At 42.3% G+C, this 17,007-nt stretch overlaps 1 protein-coding gene across 3 annotated transcripts in view; it reads right to left on the minus strand.

Moving 5' to 3' along the window:
- The window catches only part of nol4la (nucleolar protein 4-like a), a 47,295-nt gene extending 31,949 nt beyond the window's left edge, over positions 1 to 15,346 (minus strand). For all 3 annotated transcript variants that reach the window (XR_534107.3, XM_008414399.3, XM_081609211.1), the window contains exon 1: positions 14,818 to 15,346. Coding sequence is in view for 2 of the 3 variants with exons in the window: in XM_008414399.3 (XP_008412621.1) it covers positions 14,818 to 15,159 (342 nt within the window). In the remaining variant the exon portion in view is untranslated. The remainder of the gene's footprint in view (positions 1 to 14,817) is intronic.
- Between the last annotated feature and the right edge of the window lie 1,661 nt (positions 15,347 to 17,007).

Here is a 17,007-nt window from a genome sequence, read left to right on the forward strand (position 1 = left end):
GCCGCTTTACGGAGCAAACGACACATGGTAGCATCACTAATCACCAACAGCACAGCAAAACTCTGTCCCTCCTTCCTCCTCTCCAGCTTTCTAATCCCGCAGGACTTTGCTCTCCCCAGCCGCTGTACAACCAGCCCCCATCGCCTGCGCCTCCCCCCCGTCCCGCAACAAACCGCTCTGTTGCTAGGAGACTGGAGGGGTTGAGTCTGCTGCCCCCACCCCCGCTGGCACTCTCTCTCTCTCACACACACACACACACACGCACACAGACACACTGAAGCTGCAAGGAGAGAGGAGCAGTCCTGCACACAGGCAGGTCAGGAAGAGGAGGAAGAGGAGGGGAAGCAGCTGGGTCACAAAGGCACGCCGCTGCGGAGCGACGAGACCCACAAGAAATTGCGAGTGTGACGAGCCAAAGATCAGAAAGGCAGGAAATGAAGCTTTGAACCAAACTTTTTTTTAAAGTCGAGCAGCAGATAGATGGAGACTTTATTCTCATGAGGAGGCTGCACAATAAGTAGCTTAACAGTAGGGAGCTGTGTGTGTGTGTGTGTGTGTGTTCAGGTGTGTGTGCTCAGAGAGGAGGGGAGTAAAGATGGCTGTGTCAACAAACCTCATGACTCAGATTATCTCACTGCAGATGTGACAACAGGTCACCTCTTAAAGTCCCGTTTTCCAGCAGTAAATCTGTCAGCCAGCTAATGAACACATAAATGGGACAAGCCTCGTTTCTCCTGGTTCTTATACGAACGTTTCTGCCCCACCAACAGCTTCCCTCCCTGCATGAAGCCTAAAACATCCTGGTTTTTTAAAGCAGCTGTATTTTTCAGACACATAACACCGTTTTATTGCACAATGACATAACTATGTTACCTTCAGCTGTTATAAAAATGCTGTCTATATCAAATATGACTTAAAATACATTTGACTCTAATTTAGTGACTGGAAATTGGGTTTGTGTCTCTTTAAAAACTCCTGCTCTTTCTGAAACTCTGCCGCAGGAAGTCATCGCATCGCTCCTCTATTGACCCTTTAACAACGTTTTTACCAGCGTTTCACTGAGAAGTAGCTTGTATAATTGAGCTCAGCTGATGCGCAGCTCCACCAGGTGCTTGCTAATTGATACTGGCTAGTCTGAAGGAGCTGACTTAGGGAGTCGTGGGCGAAGGCTGCTCTGTGAGGCGGTGAGCTTAGAAACTTAGAAACTGCAGCTCGAAGGCGGAGCTGCGCCTCGAAGGCGGAGCTAGGTCCGACCAGGCGTTTTGCACAACTGGGTGGTTGTCATGGAGATTAAAGGATTTCTTAACATGCATGAAAAGAGCAAAGTACAGTAACCCTCCAAGTATGTTTACAACCAGGGAATAATATTATAACATGATGTAAAGCTCAAAAAAGTCAATTTTACATGTTTATTCTTTTTTAAGGCGACATTAAAAGGGAAGAAACTTCCCTTATTATGCTTCCTTGGTTTGTGGGCTTTACAAAACATGTTCATTACATTTTCTGCCAAAAACAATTCTTACCTAATGAGATTTAATCTTTTCAAACTTGCCCACTTTGAGCTGTTTTAGGGCCTCTTGTCACTTTAAATCCAAATAAACTGCTGCTTGCCACACCCCCAACTCAACAGTTACACTCGCTCGTAAAAACAGCTGCAAACACATGTACAAGTATACAAATGTACTTCTTTAAAAAACATCAGTAGGGCCTCCTGCACAACCAACTAGAATGCAGCAAGTGGTTTCTGAATGGTAAGTCAACAACAAAACTCTTGTCTTTTTCGGCAACCTTTATCCAGCACATCCAGCTGACCAAATGTGCTGGAACTCAGCTTGGGTTGCTAGGTAACGGGCTGGGCTTTACTGGGGTTGCTAGGTAACGGAACAGTGCCTGCGCAGTGTAACTTAATAAATCAGGAGATTTTTGAAATGGCTTGTTTTTCAGACAACAAAAAATATTAACATTTTGCCAAATAAACTGCAGGATTTTTTAAGTGTTTGGTCTGTTTTAGAGGCAGTTGAGACCCAAATGGAAGTTTAAAAATGTGCAAAATGTGAATTTTGCATTGTATGACCACATTAAAATAATATGTTGAGCAAATAAAAATAAAACAGTTCACATAAAACCTATTTTTGCATTTTTAATTAAGAAAAAAGCCAATATTACAGCCAATTAACACGACTGGTCTAGAGCAGAATTAAATCACATTGCTTAATGTACACAGCACACGGGTCTGTTGGGCCACCCCTAGACCAGTCCGCCCTGGGTAGTGAGCCATAGTGACCACTTTAAAAATAGCCAGTGTGTGTTTGTCGTGTACATGAAGATTTTCATGACTGAAATCGGGGATGACAGAGTGTGCACAGACTCATGTACATATGAAACCACTCCCTCCTTTTCTCCACCATCATGCTCTGCACTCGGCTCCAGTTCATAAAGCCCCGTCATTAAATCCACATTAGGTGCACCGAGCTCGACCTCACTGTCCCACGTAAGCGTGTGTGTGTGCGCATCTCTGTCTGCAGCTCCCACGATGAGGGATGTTTGATGGAGTGTGTGACATCCCCAGTATCCCACTGGCCCCTGCAGACAGCCACTGTTTATGTTCCAGTGCCCGACTTTAAAAAAAGAAAACGGCACGTAAATGACTCTCCTCATACATCATCACATCCCAGAGTCCACCTCGGCATTTTCAGGCCATCATTACTCTGTCCCAGTTCGTTAAACGTTGGCCTCGCAGAGGTATTAAAAATGACAGTGGGAAGATTATTGTCGTCTTAAAAGGAGTGTGTGAGCGCGCGCGCGTGTGCACGTGGCAGCGCAACTCAAGACTATCTCCCACACAGGGGGGGAGGCCCCCGGGCCAGTTAAAAATGGTGTTAATTTCTCCTCCTATGGGAAAGCAAAGAACGGTCTCTCCATGGCAACAGAGAGAGCGCTGAAGGGAGGAAACACAGAGCAGGCGATCAGCGACCCCCCTTCCCTGCGCGCACACACACACACACTCAGTATGGATTTCATCACGCACCTACTGTAAGTCCGAGTTTACGTTCAACACGAACCAATGAAACAAACTTTCCAGATCAATCTGAGCTGAGCTCCTGCTCCAACATCAGAAAAACTCTTTGGACAAACCTGTGGTACAAAACCAAAACTTATTCAATTCAGACCATTAAAAAGATCATTTTCAAACTTTTTCCATTCTTAAAGTGATGTATGAATCAACTAAAAAGCAAATAAATCAGTTGTCATAAATGGTCTTGTCAAATTTATATCTCCAAGTTAATCTCAGTAACCTGAAAAAAAAATCAACCGTCCCAGAGGAATTTTACCACTTTTGCTAATCTGCTAATGCGCTAGTAGCAGAGCTAATTTTCTGTTTAGGTCTTTTGAGAACTATGAAAGTGTTTACAGCATTTGGCTTCCATGAATTTAACCTTTCCAGATATGTTCTTAAACTTTGATTTACTTGGTTGTTTTGTAAACACGACTAAATGAAATAAACTTTCAATCTGAGCTGAGCTCCTGCTCTCCAGCTGGCCCATCTTCGTCTTTAAGTCCTGCAGCGAGAGTCCAACTCATCCGCCACTGAACATGTTCACAGAAAAACTCAGCATGTCTGGACGACACCTGTGTTAAAATACCAAAACTTATGAAACTCAGAACATTAAAAACTTTTTCCACCATTAATGTGACGTATCAGATTAATTAATCTCATTAATCTGAAAAAGCAGTTCAACTGCCCCAGAGGGATCCTTACTAGTGGATACCTTCGCTAACGCGCTAATAGCAGAGCTAATTTTTAGCTTAACGTTTTGCTAACTTTGAAAAAAAAAATTGAGCGCTTATCTTCCGCTAAACCAATTTTTCCAAGTAAGTTCTTAACCTTTGATTCATTTGACTGCTTTGTAAACACGACTAAATGAAATAAACAATCAATTTGACTTCCTGCTCTCAAACTGACACATTTCGCCTCATCAAAACTCAGAGCAGGTCTGGGCAACAGCTGTGGTAAAAACCAAAACTTGTGAAATTCAAACCATTAAAAAATCCTTTTCAAACTTTTTCCACTGTTAATGTGACACATAGTATGCATGAGTCAACTGGAAAACAAAGATTTCAGGCAGAAACAACATAACTAAAAAGAAAGACCTGTAAGTTTTCAACAACCACTGATCGTGTTCTACATTTACAAAAATCTAAATAAAGTTGCTAAGAAAAAAAAAAAAAAAAAAAAAAAAATATATATATATATATATATATATATATATATTATATATATATATATATATATATATATATATATATATATATATATATATATATATATATATAGGAGCCAAACACCAACTCCTTGTAGACCACACAGTCGCCCGAGACTGCAAAACCCGACACACCAACCTGTGTACCGCTTGGATTGATTACAAGAAAGCCTACGACTCAATGCCACACACTTGGATCATTGAAGGCTTAGAGATGTACAACATCAATAGGACTCTAAGAGCCTTCATTGCAAACTCGATGGGGCTGTGGAAAAGCACCCTTGAAGCCAACTGCAAACCACTTGCACAAGTGTCCATCAAATGTGGCATATACCAAGGAGATGCTCTATCCCCACTGCTGTTCTGCATAGGCCTGAACCCTCTCAGCCAAATCATCAACAAGACTGGCTACGGATACCGACTCAAGAATGGGGCCACGATCAGTCACCTCCTCTACATGGATGACATCAAGCTGTACGCCAAGAGCGAGCGAGACATCGACTCACTGATCCACACCACCAGGATCTACAGCACTGACATTGGGATGTCATTCGGACTAGAGAAGTGTGGTCGGATGGTTACAAAGAGAGGGAAGGTCGCCCACACAGAAGGGGTCTCACTCCCAGAAGGAACAATAGCAGACATAGAGCACAGCTACAAGTACCTGGGAATACCACAAGCAAATGGCAACCTCGATGAGGTCACAAGGAAAGGAGCAACAGCCAAATACCTCCAACGAATAAGGCAAGTCCTGAGAAGCCAGCTCAATGGCAAGAACAAGATCCGTGCAATAAACAGCTACGCCTTACCAGTAATCAGATACCCTGCCGGAATAATTAGCTGGCCAATGGAAGAGATGAAGGCCACGGATGTTAAGACTAGGAAGCTACTAACCATGCATGGAGGGTTCCACCCCAAATCCAGCACCCTGAGACTGTACACGAGCCGTAAGGAAGGAGGCAGAGGACTAGTGAGTGTGAGAGCCACTGTCCAGGATGAAACATCCAAGATCCATAAATACATCAAGGACAAAGCCTCAACGGACGATGTGCTCAGCGAATGTCTCAGGCAATGGGGAACAGAAGACAAGGTGCTGGAAGTACCATCATGGGAGGACAAGCCCCTACATGGGATGTACCACCGACAAATAACTGAAGTGGCTGATGTCAGGAAAACCTACCAATGGCTGGAGAAAGCTGGACTCAAGGACAGCACAGAGGCTCTCATCCTGGCCGCCCAGGAACAGGCCCTAAACACCAGAGCAATAGAGGCTCAGATCTACCACACCAGACAAGACCCAAGGTGTAGGTTGTGCAAGGAGGCCCCTGAGACAGTCCAGCACATAATAGCAGGGTGCAAGATGCTGGCAGGGAAAGCGTACATGGAACGACATAACCAAGTGGCGGGTATAGTGTACAGGAACATCTGTGCAGAATATGGACTGGAAGCCCCGAGATCAAAGTGGGGAACACCCCCAAAAGTGGTGGAGAATGACCGAGCTAAGATCCTGTGGGACTTCCAGATCCAGACAGACAAGATGGTAATGGCGAACCAACCGGACATTGTGGTGGTGGATAAAGAACAGAGGAAAGCCGTTGTGGTGGATGTAGCAATACCAAGTGATTACAACATCAGGAAAAAGGAGCATGAGAAATTGGAGAAATACCAGGGCCTCAGGGAGGAACTGGAAAAGACCTGGAAGGTGAAGACCACAGTGGTGCCTGTGGTCATCGGGGTCCTCGGGGCAGTCATCCCCAAACTGGAGGATATATATATATATATATATATATATATATATATATATATATATATATATATATATATATATATATATATATATATATATATATGGGCAGATTTCTTACAGAGCTGAGCTGTGTAGATTGATTGATTTATCTCTTATTACAGTTTTTTTTTTTGAGATATATATATATATATATATATATATATATATATATATATATATATATATATATATATATATATATATATATATATATATTAGTACACACAGCGGATCTCAATATATATATATATTGAGATCTGAAAGTATCAAACTTTTATGCCACAATTTCCAGACGTGTTTGGCACATCATTAAAAGAACACCATACCACTTTAGTGTCCACTTGCATTGCTTTTGTCAAAATTTTCCTCCATTTCACATCCTAATAATTCAACATATTGAATTAGGCTGTAGCATCCCCTAATCAGGACTGAATACTGAATTTGGCAACCAAACACGTAACCTTGTATTACTGCTATTTTCATTTTCCACCAACATAATTGGTTGAATGGTACAGAATATTTCAAATTGAATATGAAAAAAGGGAAAATGACCATAGTATGAATTTTTCCTAGACTAAGAAGCTTTGAATTTTAACCTAGTGTGAATCCTTTTGAGAGCCACAGGAGCATTTTGCCATGTGTTGCTCCTAATCAGCCCCGCCAGACCAAAAAGAAACAGAGTATAAAAAAATGCAGGACAAAAGCGCCAGTGATCCACTATGCAAAAACAGCATTAATGCAAATGCTGCCCGCTAATAGGGACAGTATTCTTTTGACTCTGCGGCCCTTCCATAAAAGACGGGCTCTCAGGGGAAATTCGGACTAATTAATCAGATAATAATGACGATGTTCCTCATCCCATCTGACGTGAGGCGCCAACGTTTAGGTGCCTAATTTCCAGGACAAAGATTGGGAACCGCCATTGTGATTTCTAAGTGAGGAGGGGACGTCCCAGGACAAACCTTTGTTTTCGTAAGAGGATGCCATTTTGAATCCAGCACTTGGAAAACCTCTTTTTGTGGCAGAGCTGATAGAATTTTTTTTCAATTGTTAATTCTTAATGGTAAGACAATTTATTTTAAATAAAAGATCTGCAAAAGGGGGGCTCAGCTGAGTTCTATTTCTGATCTCAGGCTCTTTGCTTTTCTCTCCAACCTATTTCCTGTCGATTTACTGTTTATTAAAGGTCTCTAGAACCAAAAAATCTGACAAAAAAAAAAGATCAGTAGAAGACTCAGCTGAACTCATTTTAAACCAAAAGATGCTCAATTAACTGCAGATGGAAATCTTCAAATTTCACAGCAAATAAATTCAGTTTATCCCTGGTATTCACAGGGTTAGGGATTACTGTTATTTTACAGCAGTAAAATTGCCTCCACAGTCCCTAACCATTTTAAAAACGCTTTAATTTGATTGTTTCGTTAGTTCAAACACGAAATATACTTGAATAGGTATTAGTACCGACAGCGGAAATCATCTTAGCATTGCCTCAGAAGCTAATTCTCTACAGTGGACTCCGTGTATTTACGGTTCAGTATTCGCTGATTGGCTGAAGCGCCTAGGCTCTTCAGCCAATCAGCGCCATGGACAATGAATGCCACTCCTGGATTGGCTGCTTTGCAAACGTCCGCCAATAGCACGTTAAGTGGCATGCTATTGGCTACTTAACATGCTATTAAGTAGCATTGCGCCTCCACCTAGAGACATTTGAGCTTCCAAAGCTGCATTTTCTATCGATTATTTTTACATATGACCTACCAAATATATCCACAATTAGGCAGAACTTTCCGTGAATAATTCGGAGTTACGTTCCGAAGAAAAACCCGCGAATGCTGAACCGTAAATTCCCGGAGTCCACTGTGGAAAATTAGCCTCTTTGCAAGCTAGCTAAGCTAGCGATTAGCTTACTTAGGAATGTCTGCCATTTCACTGTACAAATAATAGCGCACAACAGATCATTGTTATATATTATATAATATTGTGGTTTCAAAACCACATAAACTTTAGTTTCTTTGTACAAGATAAATAATTGGAGTTACCTGAGTTTTCTCTGGCTGTATAGACTGTTAGTGATGCAGTACTGCTGCCCTCCCCTACCTGTTGATGTGCACTGTTTCAGTTCAAAGTACATAAACACTTAGTTATGATGTAGAAACTAAAACACAGCCATCTAGAGATCAAAATTAGCCAATTTTTCAATGATCAGAAGGTAAAATACGCTTTTCCCCTGTACCTTAAATGCATCAAAACGAAGCACTCCCTCAATTTTTGCTCTATAAGTACATCAACCAACAACACAGATTAACCAGTTCACTTTATCTCTGACTTCACTAAAATTCAGTCAATATAGAAAAGAACAAATAATGTTTGTTTTTGTTTTTATTGTGCTAATTGCACGATGTTGAAAATCTTGTTTACAGCGTAAATCCAATAAAGCTATTTACTACACGTTATCATTACATGAGAGTTCCATACCAGCTCATGTGAAGAACATTGTGAAAAATAAGGAAAGATACAAAATAAGTTTAAAAACAAAAAATACTGTCATTGCAATCATATAAAGTACTTAATTGTGGTTAAATTTGTCTGACAGCAGCCGTTCAAAAAGTTCATCCAGAGGCTGTGAGGAGTCTGAAATGGTTCAGTCCCTGTTCCTGCAGCGGCTGTGGGACAGATGCTGGACAGACTGACTCTTTCAGCTCCCATCACTATCCTTTGCAGGGCACGTCTGCATGAAATACTGCAGCTGAAAGCAGGGTTCCTTCACGTTTCAATACAAAAGTCCTCACTTTTTTAGATTTTGTTCAGATTTTTTTTTTTTTTTAATCAAATTCCAGCTCATTTGAGTACAACAATATCTTTGGTGCTGCTTTAAATTTAGTTGAGTCTTAAAGTCTAAAAAACTTGATGCTGAATTGACTTTTGATCTTTTGACCATTTGCTTTTGAGGCATCTAGATCAACTCAGGTCAACTTTATTTAAAAATCTGCATCTCACACTACATGCAAATTCTTTTAAGAACACTTTGTGAATTTTGGTAAGTCAGTTTTGTTTGCAAAACTTTCATAAAAAGTTAATTTTAATGCTTTAGAAGCACAGCTACAGTCCAACTTGGAATTAAACTTGGAATTAAGACCAAAGGAGAGTGAAACTGACTTTTTTTTTCTTTTTAGGAATAAGTGTGAAGTTAGTTGAAAATCAAAATACTGATGGGTAAAATGCTAATGATGCAGATTAAAGGTAAAGCAGGTAAATGTATAAAAATTAATGTAAGGAAATAAAGTCTGAACAAGAGAGGCAGAAACCAATAAAGTTGATAAACATATCTATCTGCCGCTGTCAGTTTGGGGACGTTTGTTAAACAAACGCATCAATGAAGGTAAACAAACATGTTTCTGTCCGTCAGCTGAGCGGCTGTCGGTCAGTCCAGCATCAGGCCTGGTAACAATACGGGACGCGTTTCTTTATGTGAAGAAATGAAAAACATTTTACAGATTTCAGTTGACATGGCAACAGAAAGCAACAGGAAAATGCACAGGGCGTTTAAGTGTTTCCTTTGAAACTGGCTGCACTCGGTGAAAGGCTTGCGTCTGAATGTGCGTGTGTATGTGTGTGTGTGTGTCTGGTCCCCTCCTCCTCTGTAGCATCCCCTAATCAGGACATAATGAGAGCTAAACGAGGTTGCATCTCCACACCGAGGCCTGCGTGGATTCTCTGGAAAAAAAAAAAAAAAACGCACGGAGAGAAAGAAAGAATAATATATTTGTGATGCGCTGAGGCCGTCCTGCCCTTTCTGTCCCACCACACACTGAAGACGCCCTTGTGTGTCTCGGCGACGCGCAGAAGAGACCCTCTCTGTCTTCACATCAGCCAGGATCCGTCCCTACCCCCACCCAGCCTCCTGTCATGTCCTGCCCCCATGCAGAAACTTGGCACACCCTGGAAGCAGCTGCAGCGGGGCTTCCAGAGAGCAGAGAGACGCCCCCGGCCCTGCAGCGCTGCGAGCAGCCACCGACCGCTGCGTCTCTCTGCGTGTGTGTGTGTGTGTGCGGGTCTGTCTGCACGAGTATGTCACTTTTCCACTGGCCCAGGACAGCCTATTTATAAAAGCCACAAACAGAAGCTGAAGCCGGAGTCGTGTTTTCCTGATGCACGAACATGCAAGTAAATTGGTTGATTTGTGGCCTCTGAGTCATCATTAGGAGCAGCTTGTGTTGGCTGATATTTTGTTTGTTGTTTAAATTTCCCAAGTGGAGCTGAGTCAGGGGGAGGCTTCCCCCCCGATGCCTTATGATATTAGCTGCAAAACATGTGCGCTGCTCTCAGTAAACAGCAGAATACGTTTTATTTTGAGAGGACAAACTGCCCCGATACAGTTTGAGCCAGCAACGATAGCTCTGCTCTGCTCTGCTGTGGTCAACCAGGCTTCAAAGCTGCGGTAACTTTTGTAATGTAACATTTTATATATATTTGCTTAAACTGTCACTATGGTATGACTGGATGCTATGAGACACATGAGCTCTGAAAAAATCAAGCCCCTCTGCTTTTTCCCCATGCTAACTAGAAACAACCGATCAGAGTCAGGAGGCGGGGCTTAGCGCTGTCAATCAACCCTTGCTAACAATGGTTAGCATAGCCACCAATGACGTCAGATAAATGGTTTTTCTGTCACTGTAAGTTGTTTTTCCACCATTAGCACACTGAGTACATGAGTGATTGACAGCGTTAAGGCCCGCCCCCTGGCTCTGATTGGTTAATTTTGTTCGAAGAGTTCATTTCAATCGTAGGTCAGGGAGGAGGTGTAGCAAATCAATGTTTTCACAGATTATCTGTCTCATAAGATACTGTCAAGACATGAATAAATATATAAAATAAATTTATATATATATATATATATAAAATAAATTTATTTATTTATATATATATATATATATATATATATATATATATATATATATATATATATATATATATATATATATATATATATATATATATATTACATATTTGTCCAAATACAGATGTGTAGTTTTTATAAAAGATACCTGCTGCAGATTTTAAAGGAAAACTAACACTGATATTTAAAATATATGTCTTAGATATCAGCCAGACTTTATTAAGAGTTTGGCTTTGAGCAGACTTTTAGTAATTAACTTTATTTGTTCTTAATTTAACCTCATTTTGAGTAATTATTTACCTAATTTCCGGCAAGAACTAGGACTTGTTTCCTGTGAGAGTTTCACCATTTAGAAACCATTTTGTTTAGTTTATTGCTTAAATTGGCTTGTATACCAACTATTTAAATTAAACATAGATTTTTTTCTTTCTTCTTTCCTTATGTATTTCTTTTTATTGATTTTGTGCTCAGTTTTAACACCTTTATCGTGATTTTATGATCTATTCTCATTAGAGATAAGCCAATCAGACGTTGCCAAGCTGATTTCTGGCTAATCGGGCCAGTTTTGTTCTAAAGACGACAGATTACAAGATTTTCTCTCGTGTAAACATTCATATCTGATGCTAGCAGCTCCTCTGCTGCAAGAAAAAAAGAAAATGTATGTGAAATAATTACCATTTAGGACAGTTAAAGTATTATCCGTGTTGTAGAAGAAGTACCTTCAAAGATGTTTCTGCAACTTTCTCACATTTTGTCTTGTTACAACAACAAGTTTTGTTTTGGTAATATTTATCAAATCACACAACAAATATTTTGAGGACGGTAATTTGGTCAGATGAAACCAAAAGTGATCTCCACGGTGGTGGCAGCATCATGCTTTGTGAGCTGCAACTGTAACTTCAGGGAGAATCTGCAGAAGGACTAATATCAGTCCTATAATAATAATGTACTAATCTATACTATAATCTACTAATCTGGGTTTTGGTAATCCGGCCTAACCTTACAAAGGTCAGCAAAGAGACAATATGACCTTAAGAGTTTATCATTATATTTTCAAAATATAATTGTGAAAATGATAAAAACTTTTTTGGCAACAGGTGAAGAGAACAAACAGCAAATAACTGCATTTAATCATATTTTTAAAGATACTGGCATCTGTTTCTCCTCTAATGTGACCAGCAGTGGAAAAGATAGTAAAAGTAACCATCCAGACACTAAATTTAGCTTTTGGTACAACAATAAACAGTATAAGTTCCCTAAATGAGGCCACAACTGAACTTTTTTGGCCTATGGTCTAGTAAAGCATCTCGCCCATAAGGCGCATGGTGGTGGCAGTATCATGCTGTGGGGAGGCTTTTCTTCAGCAGGGACAGGGAAGCTGATTATAATTGATGGGAAGATGTATGGAGCGAATTACAAATCAATAATGGAAGAAAATCTGTTCAGAAGTTATGAAATGACTTTGATCAATAGATATAATGAGTTAAATAGTCCAGTCAAAGTCTCAAAAGTAAAAAACGAATCTGATTGAGCTTTTAGTTTAAAAAATATATTAAATCTCTAGAACACAACTCTATGCCCGGGTGTCAGATCTGTATCTCCATACGTCAAATTACAATCAATCAATTCGATATAAATGTAGTTTTTTGCGATCACGGAAATTCAAGCAACGTCAACAGATTCCCGCATTTTTTGCGCTATTATACCTGTGAGTTTATCGCAAATTTCCCGCAAAAATCGTCAAAAACATTTGGTTTAAGTGACTGTAACTCCCACCTGTAGGTGGCAGTATTTCTTACTTTTGCCTCACACTTCATCGTTTTCAAGTAATCGATCACTGATCGATCTGGCCAGTTACACAAAGTCACAAAAGTCACATATGCAGTAATATTGCTAAACTCCTTTAATATATTTCTAAATTACAGCACCACAAAATCTGCAATTTTAAAATAAAAAACATCAATCGTGAAATCCTGATCAGTGTGAAAAGATTTTTAATATTATTTCATTGTAAGAAGCACTTATCAAAATGCAGCTATGTAATAATGTTTTTTAGTAAAAGGTTTTATCAATACGTTCGACTCTTTAAGAACATTCATCATCTTGATTTGGCACAATATAAAAATGAGTATGAACTGATTTGTCCAAATCTTTTTTGTTTTACTTTACAACTACTTTGTGTCGATTAACTACTAAAAATCGGGATAAAATCCGTTCAAGTTTGTGATTTTAAACGTGACAAAATGTGGACAAATGTCAAAAGACACATTGATTTTTTTAAAATACTGTATATATACATAAAATCAATGTGATTGGTCTCTGGTTTATGTGCATATGTCAGGCAGGATTTTAGATCAGGAAAGATAAAAACACAACAACAAAAAGCTAATCAACAGCACGTTTGAGGCGCCATCTGCACCTGCACACCTGCCCACAGGGAAACACAATATCCTGCAGAGATTAGAGGAGTTTTGCGAAGGCGGTTGGCCCAAATCTCAATCGTCCATTCACACAGGTAAAACACCTGTGGAGGGGATCAGCGCCACCGAGCTCGAATCAAACGGCTCCGTCTCTAATCCCGGGCCTGTATCCGGTCCGGTTTGTTAACACAAAACGATGGCTGGATCCCCGAAGGCGCCCATATTTAAAATGGTGGTTGTGTGTCGGATGGCACAGCGGCGGCCCCCCTCTCACCCCAAACCACCGGCTGACAGTCCGTCAAGAACATGTTTATCTTTCTTGCGATTTAACCCTTCACGCTCCGCGCAGCCGCACGGCGGGACGGATGTGACCCGACAGGAGCATCACCACCTATCACCAAGTCTGAGCACCAACTGTGGGCGTGGGTCGCTCTCAGTCCCGAGCGGAGCCTTTTGTTCCCCCCCCCCCCCTCACCCCCCACCCCCGCTCTCCATTCACATGGTCACCAATTTACGCGCAAGAAACATTTAATAAAAAACATGACGGGACGCGTTTCATGATGTCGGAATGTGGCCCAGATAACAAAATGCGGCAGCGGCATGGCTGTCCTGGGTTGCACACAGGTGTTGCCAGAGCAACGAGTTGCCGAGCTGAGCCGCATCCTGCCCAGGACAATGAGGAGCGGGGTGACAACGCAGCGCTCTCCACAGCATCACATCCTCTAAAAAAAAAAACGTCTCATGCGTGACAGTTTTTGGATCACAACGTCGCTTTTTATTTAGCAGATAAATAAAAATAGAAAGCACGAGCTGCGGGTTTGGACGGGACAGCGCGTCACCGGATGAAAGCCAGACGTTTAAAGCGAAATGTTCACAGTCCATAAAGTGGCGTTACAGCCCGTGTAGACACTTGGAGTGCACCCTGGCAGACCCACCGACATGCCGCTGCATCCACGTGCGCGCGCACCACACCGGGCTGCACGAGACATCAGCAGAAATAAACATTTATAATTAAATAATCAATTATCTCCCTCTCTGAAGCCTGCTGCTGACAGGACTTCAACCTCGCTGGCGCTCATGATGGCCTACCTTTTTCTTTTTTTTTTTCTTTTTCTTTTTTTTTTTTTTTGCAATTGCCATCGCCAGGAGGCACCGGCGTTGCTATGGCAGCAAGGGATGAGAGTGGAGCGTGTGCTGGGCTGTTCTGGTTGGGATATGGACAAAGTGGCGATTCATCAGGACCACAAAAGCCTCACAAGTTGTCGTTTTTATTCCCCTTTATCGGGTGCGTGGGCGCAGCCCGCATCATGACAACTACTTACAGCGGGACAGTTCGTGACACACACACACACACACACACACACACACACACACACACACACACACACACACACACACACACACACACATGCAACGCAAACATGCACACGAAAAAAAAAAAATACAGTTTACCGTTGACTTGACCGGGACGTAAAGGACGGGCTTCCCCGGCGCTCCCTTCTTGTTGTGCTCCCCCAGAACATTGGTTCCGACCTGGAAGCCTTTGGACTTCACCCAAAATTTGAATTTGGCGTTGATGTGGCTGTTGTCCACGTACACCCCGTCCGGCTCGTCGTTCTGCAACAGTGTCTGCATGATTTTGTTGTATTTTCGCCGGGTGACGGTCTTTGTCTTGCCGGAGTCCCCGTAAGTTCGGAGACACCAGTCCTGAAATTCTCGGAACATCTCAGCCTCCAGCACGACCGGACTCCGGCTCCTCTTGGGCGCATCCACGCACGCCTTTTTCGTTGCCATCGCTCCCCTCTCTCTCTCTCTTTCCTCTCTCTCTCTCTCTCTCTCTGTCTGAGCCCGACCAGGCAGCCCAGGCTAATAAAGAGCTGACTTCTTCTGGCTTTTTTATACCCCCCACCCCCCCAAAAACCCGCGGCTGTCCCGAACCCAGAAGCCTCCCTTCAGGTTCTGGGACGCTTCGTGGTGAAAAGTGACCCGGAGAAGCGGAACACCTGTTTGCAGAGGAGCCGAGCTGTCCCGAACCGCAGCGGTTAAAAAAAAAAATGTCACTTCCTCATATCATCCGCTGAGGAGCAGAGAGAGAAGAGGAGGGGGGTTAGGGGGGGGCTGTCCTACACGCAGAGCGGGTTTCTCCCACCTGTGCGTAAAAAGGCTCCACACACAAGGGTGGGCTGTGAAGAAGAAGAAGAAAAAAGAGACCACAGTCCTCTCGCTAAACAACAAAGAACAGAGACAAAAGCGTGGAAACAACCGTCGCTTTCAGTTCCTATCGACCTACTTTCTAACAGCCAACACTATTTTCGGATGCGGCTTGCTCAGCCCTCAGAAAAGCGCCGAAGATGCTCACGCCGTTGCTCCTGCGGGCTCCAGGCTGCAGCCACGTATCCGACCAACATGCGCCACCTGGGACCGTCTCTGCTCCACACACCTGTTTGAATGGGATCTGCGCTGCGCTGCTGGCGGATCCCCGCTAACACGCAGGAAAGCACACGCAGACCTCTACTATTGGCTAATTTGCAGGAAAAGGCAGCGTTATGTAGGCGCGGAGGAAAATGTCCGATTTCGAGACAGGGGCAGGTGGGAGAAATCATCCGGTGAAAAACACTCATTTATTAAAGTGTGGCAGAAGTCATGGTAACATTCACACCGCGGTAAAAGTTATACACATTTTTGACAATATTACACCCTCCAACTTAATGTATTTTCACAGGGTTTTATGTGATCGACCAATTCTGATAATGATGCATAGTTTTAATTTAGCCACCTTCTGCTGGGTTATATGTCAGCCCTGCACACGCAGAGATGAATTATCTTTGCCAGTTCTTCTTCCCAGAACAAATCGAGCTCCGTTAGACCGCATGGAGATAAGCAGCGGACCGGCCATCGGGAGCACCGGGACATTTTCTGCTGGCCCGGCCGCAGGTGGGTGCAGTGCAGTCTATGTTCACTCTGCGACCTGAACGGACCCAAATCCAGTTTGTTTGTTTTTTTTTTTTGTCCTGTATCTGGTCTTTTCATGACAATCTGAAAAACACAGGTGAGCTCTAGTCTTTACACATGCGACCCAGCCCACCTGGATATGTGGTTCTAAATCTGATACGTATCTTTTCCAGTGTGACCTGTGTCTGTCTGACCAGGTCAAATTCATCCGACCTGCACGTCATTGATACTCGACAAGCGTCACTTTTCTGCATCCAGACACACAAAGCAGGAATAAAAACAAGAACCAAATGTGGACAATAATGGCAACAGCTTGAAAATCGCAAGATGAGCTCCACTGTTAGCATTCAGGGTTACTTCCCCAAACACTGAACCCTCTTGCTGATTGTGATGGTCTTGCATCCTCTACTGCACATGTGGGACACGTTTAGGTTGTTTGCAGCCAGGAGATCACATATAAATCTCATGTATCTGGAAATCCAGAGCCATGCGAAACAAAATAGGATTTCACAAAAAAATCGGACCTGAGTATTAAAGTCCTGCTGTTGAAGGTAAAGTGCAAAATTTACTTTGGTGGTTTGCATTAACTCTGACAGGACGAGATCGTTTATGAACTGGGCCAGACTTTAAAGGGTTTCCTGGGTCACCATCCCAGGACTCCCAATTTTGGGGACCTCAAAGACTTTTTTG

The sequence above is a fragment of the Poecilia reticulata genome, chromosome 7 (genome assembly GCF_904066995.2).
Source record: "Poecilia reticulata chromosome 7, P_reticulata-male-v2, whole genome shotgun sequence".
Lineage (NCBI taxonomy): Eukaryota > Metazoa > Chordata > Actinopteri > Cyprinodontiformes > Poeciliidae > Poecilia > Poecilia reticulata.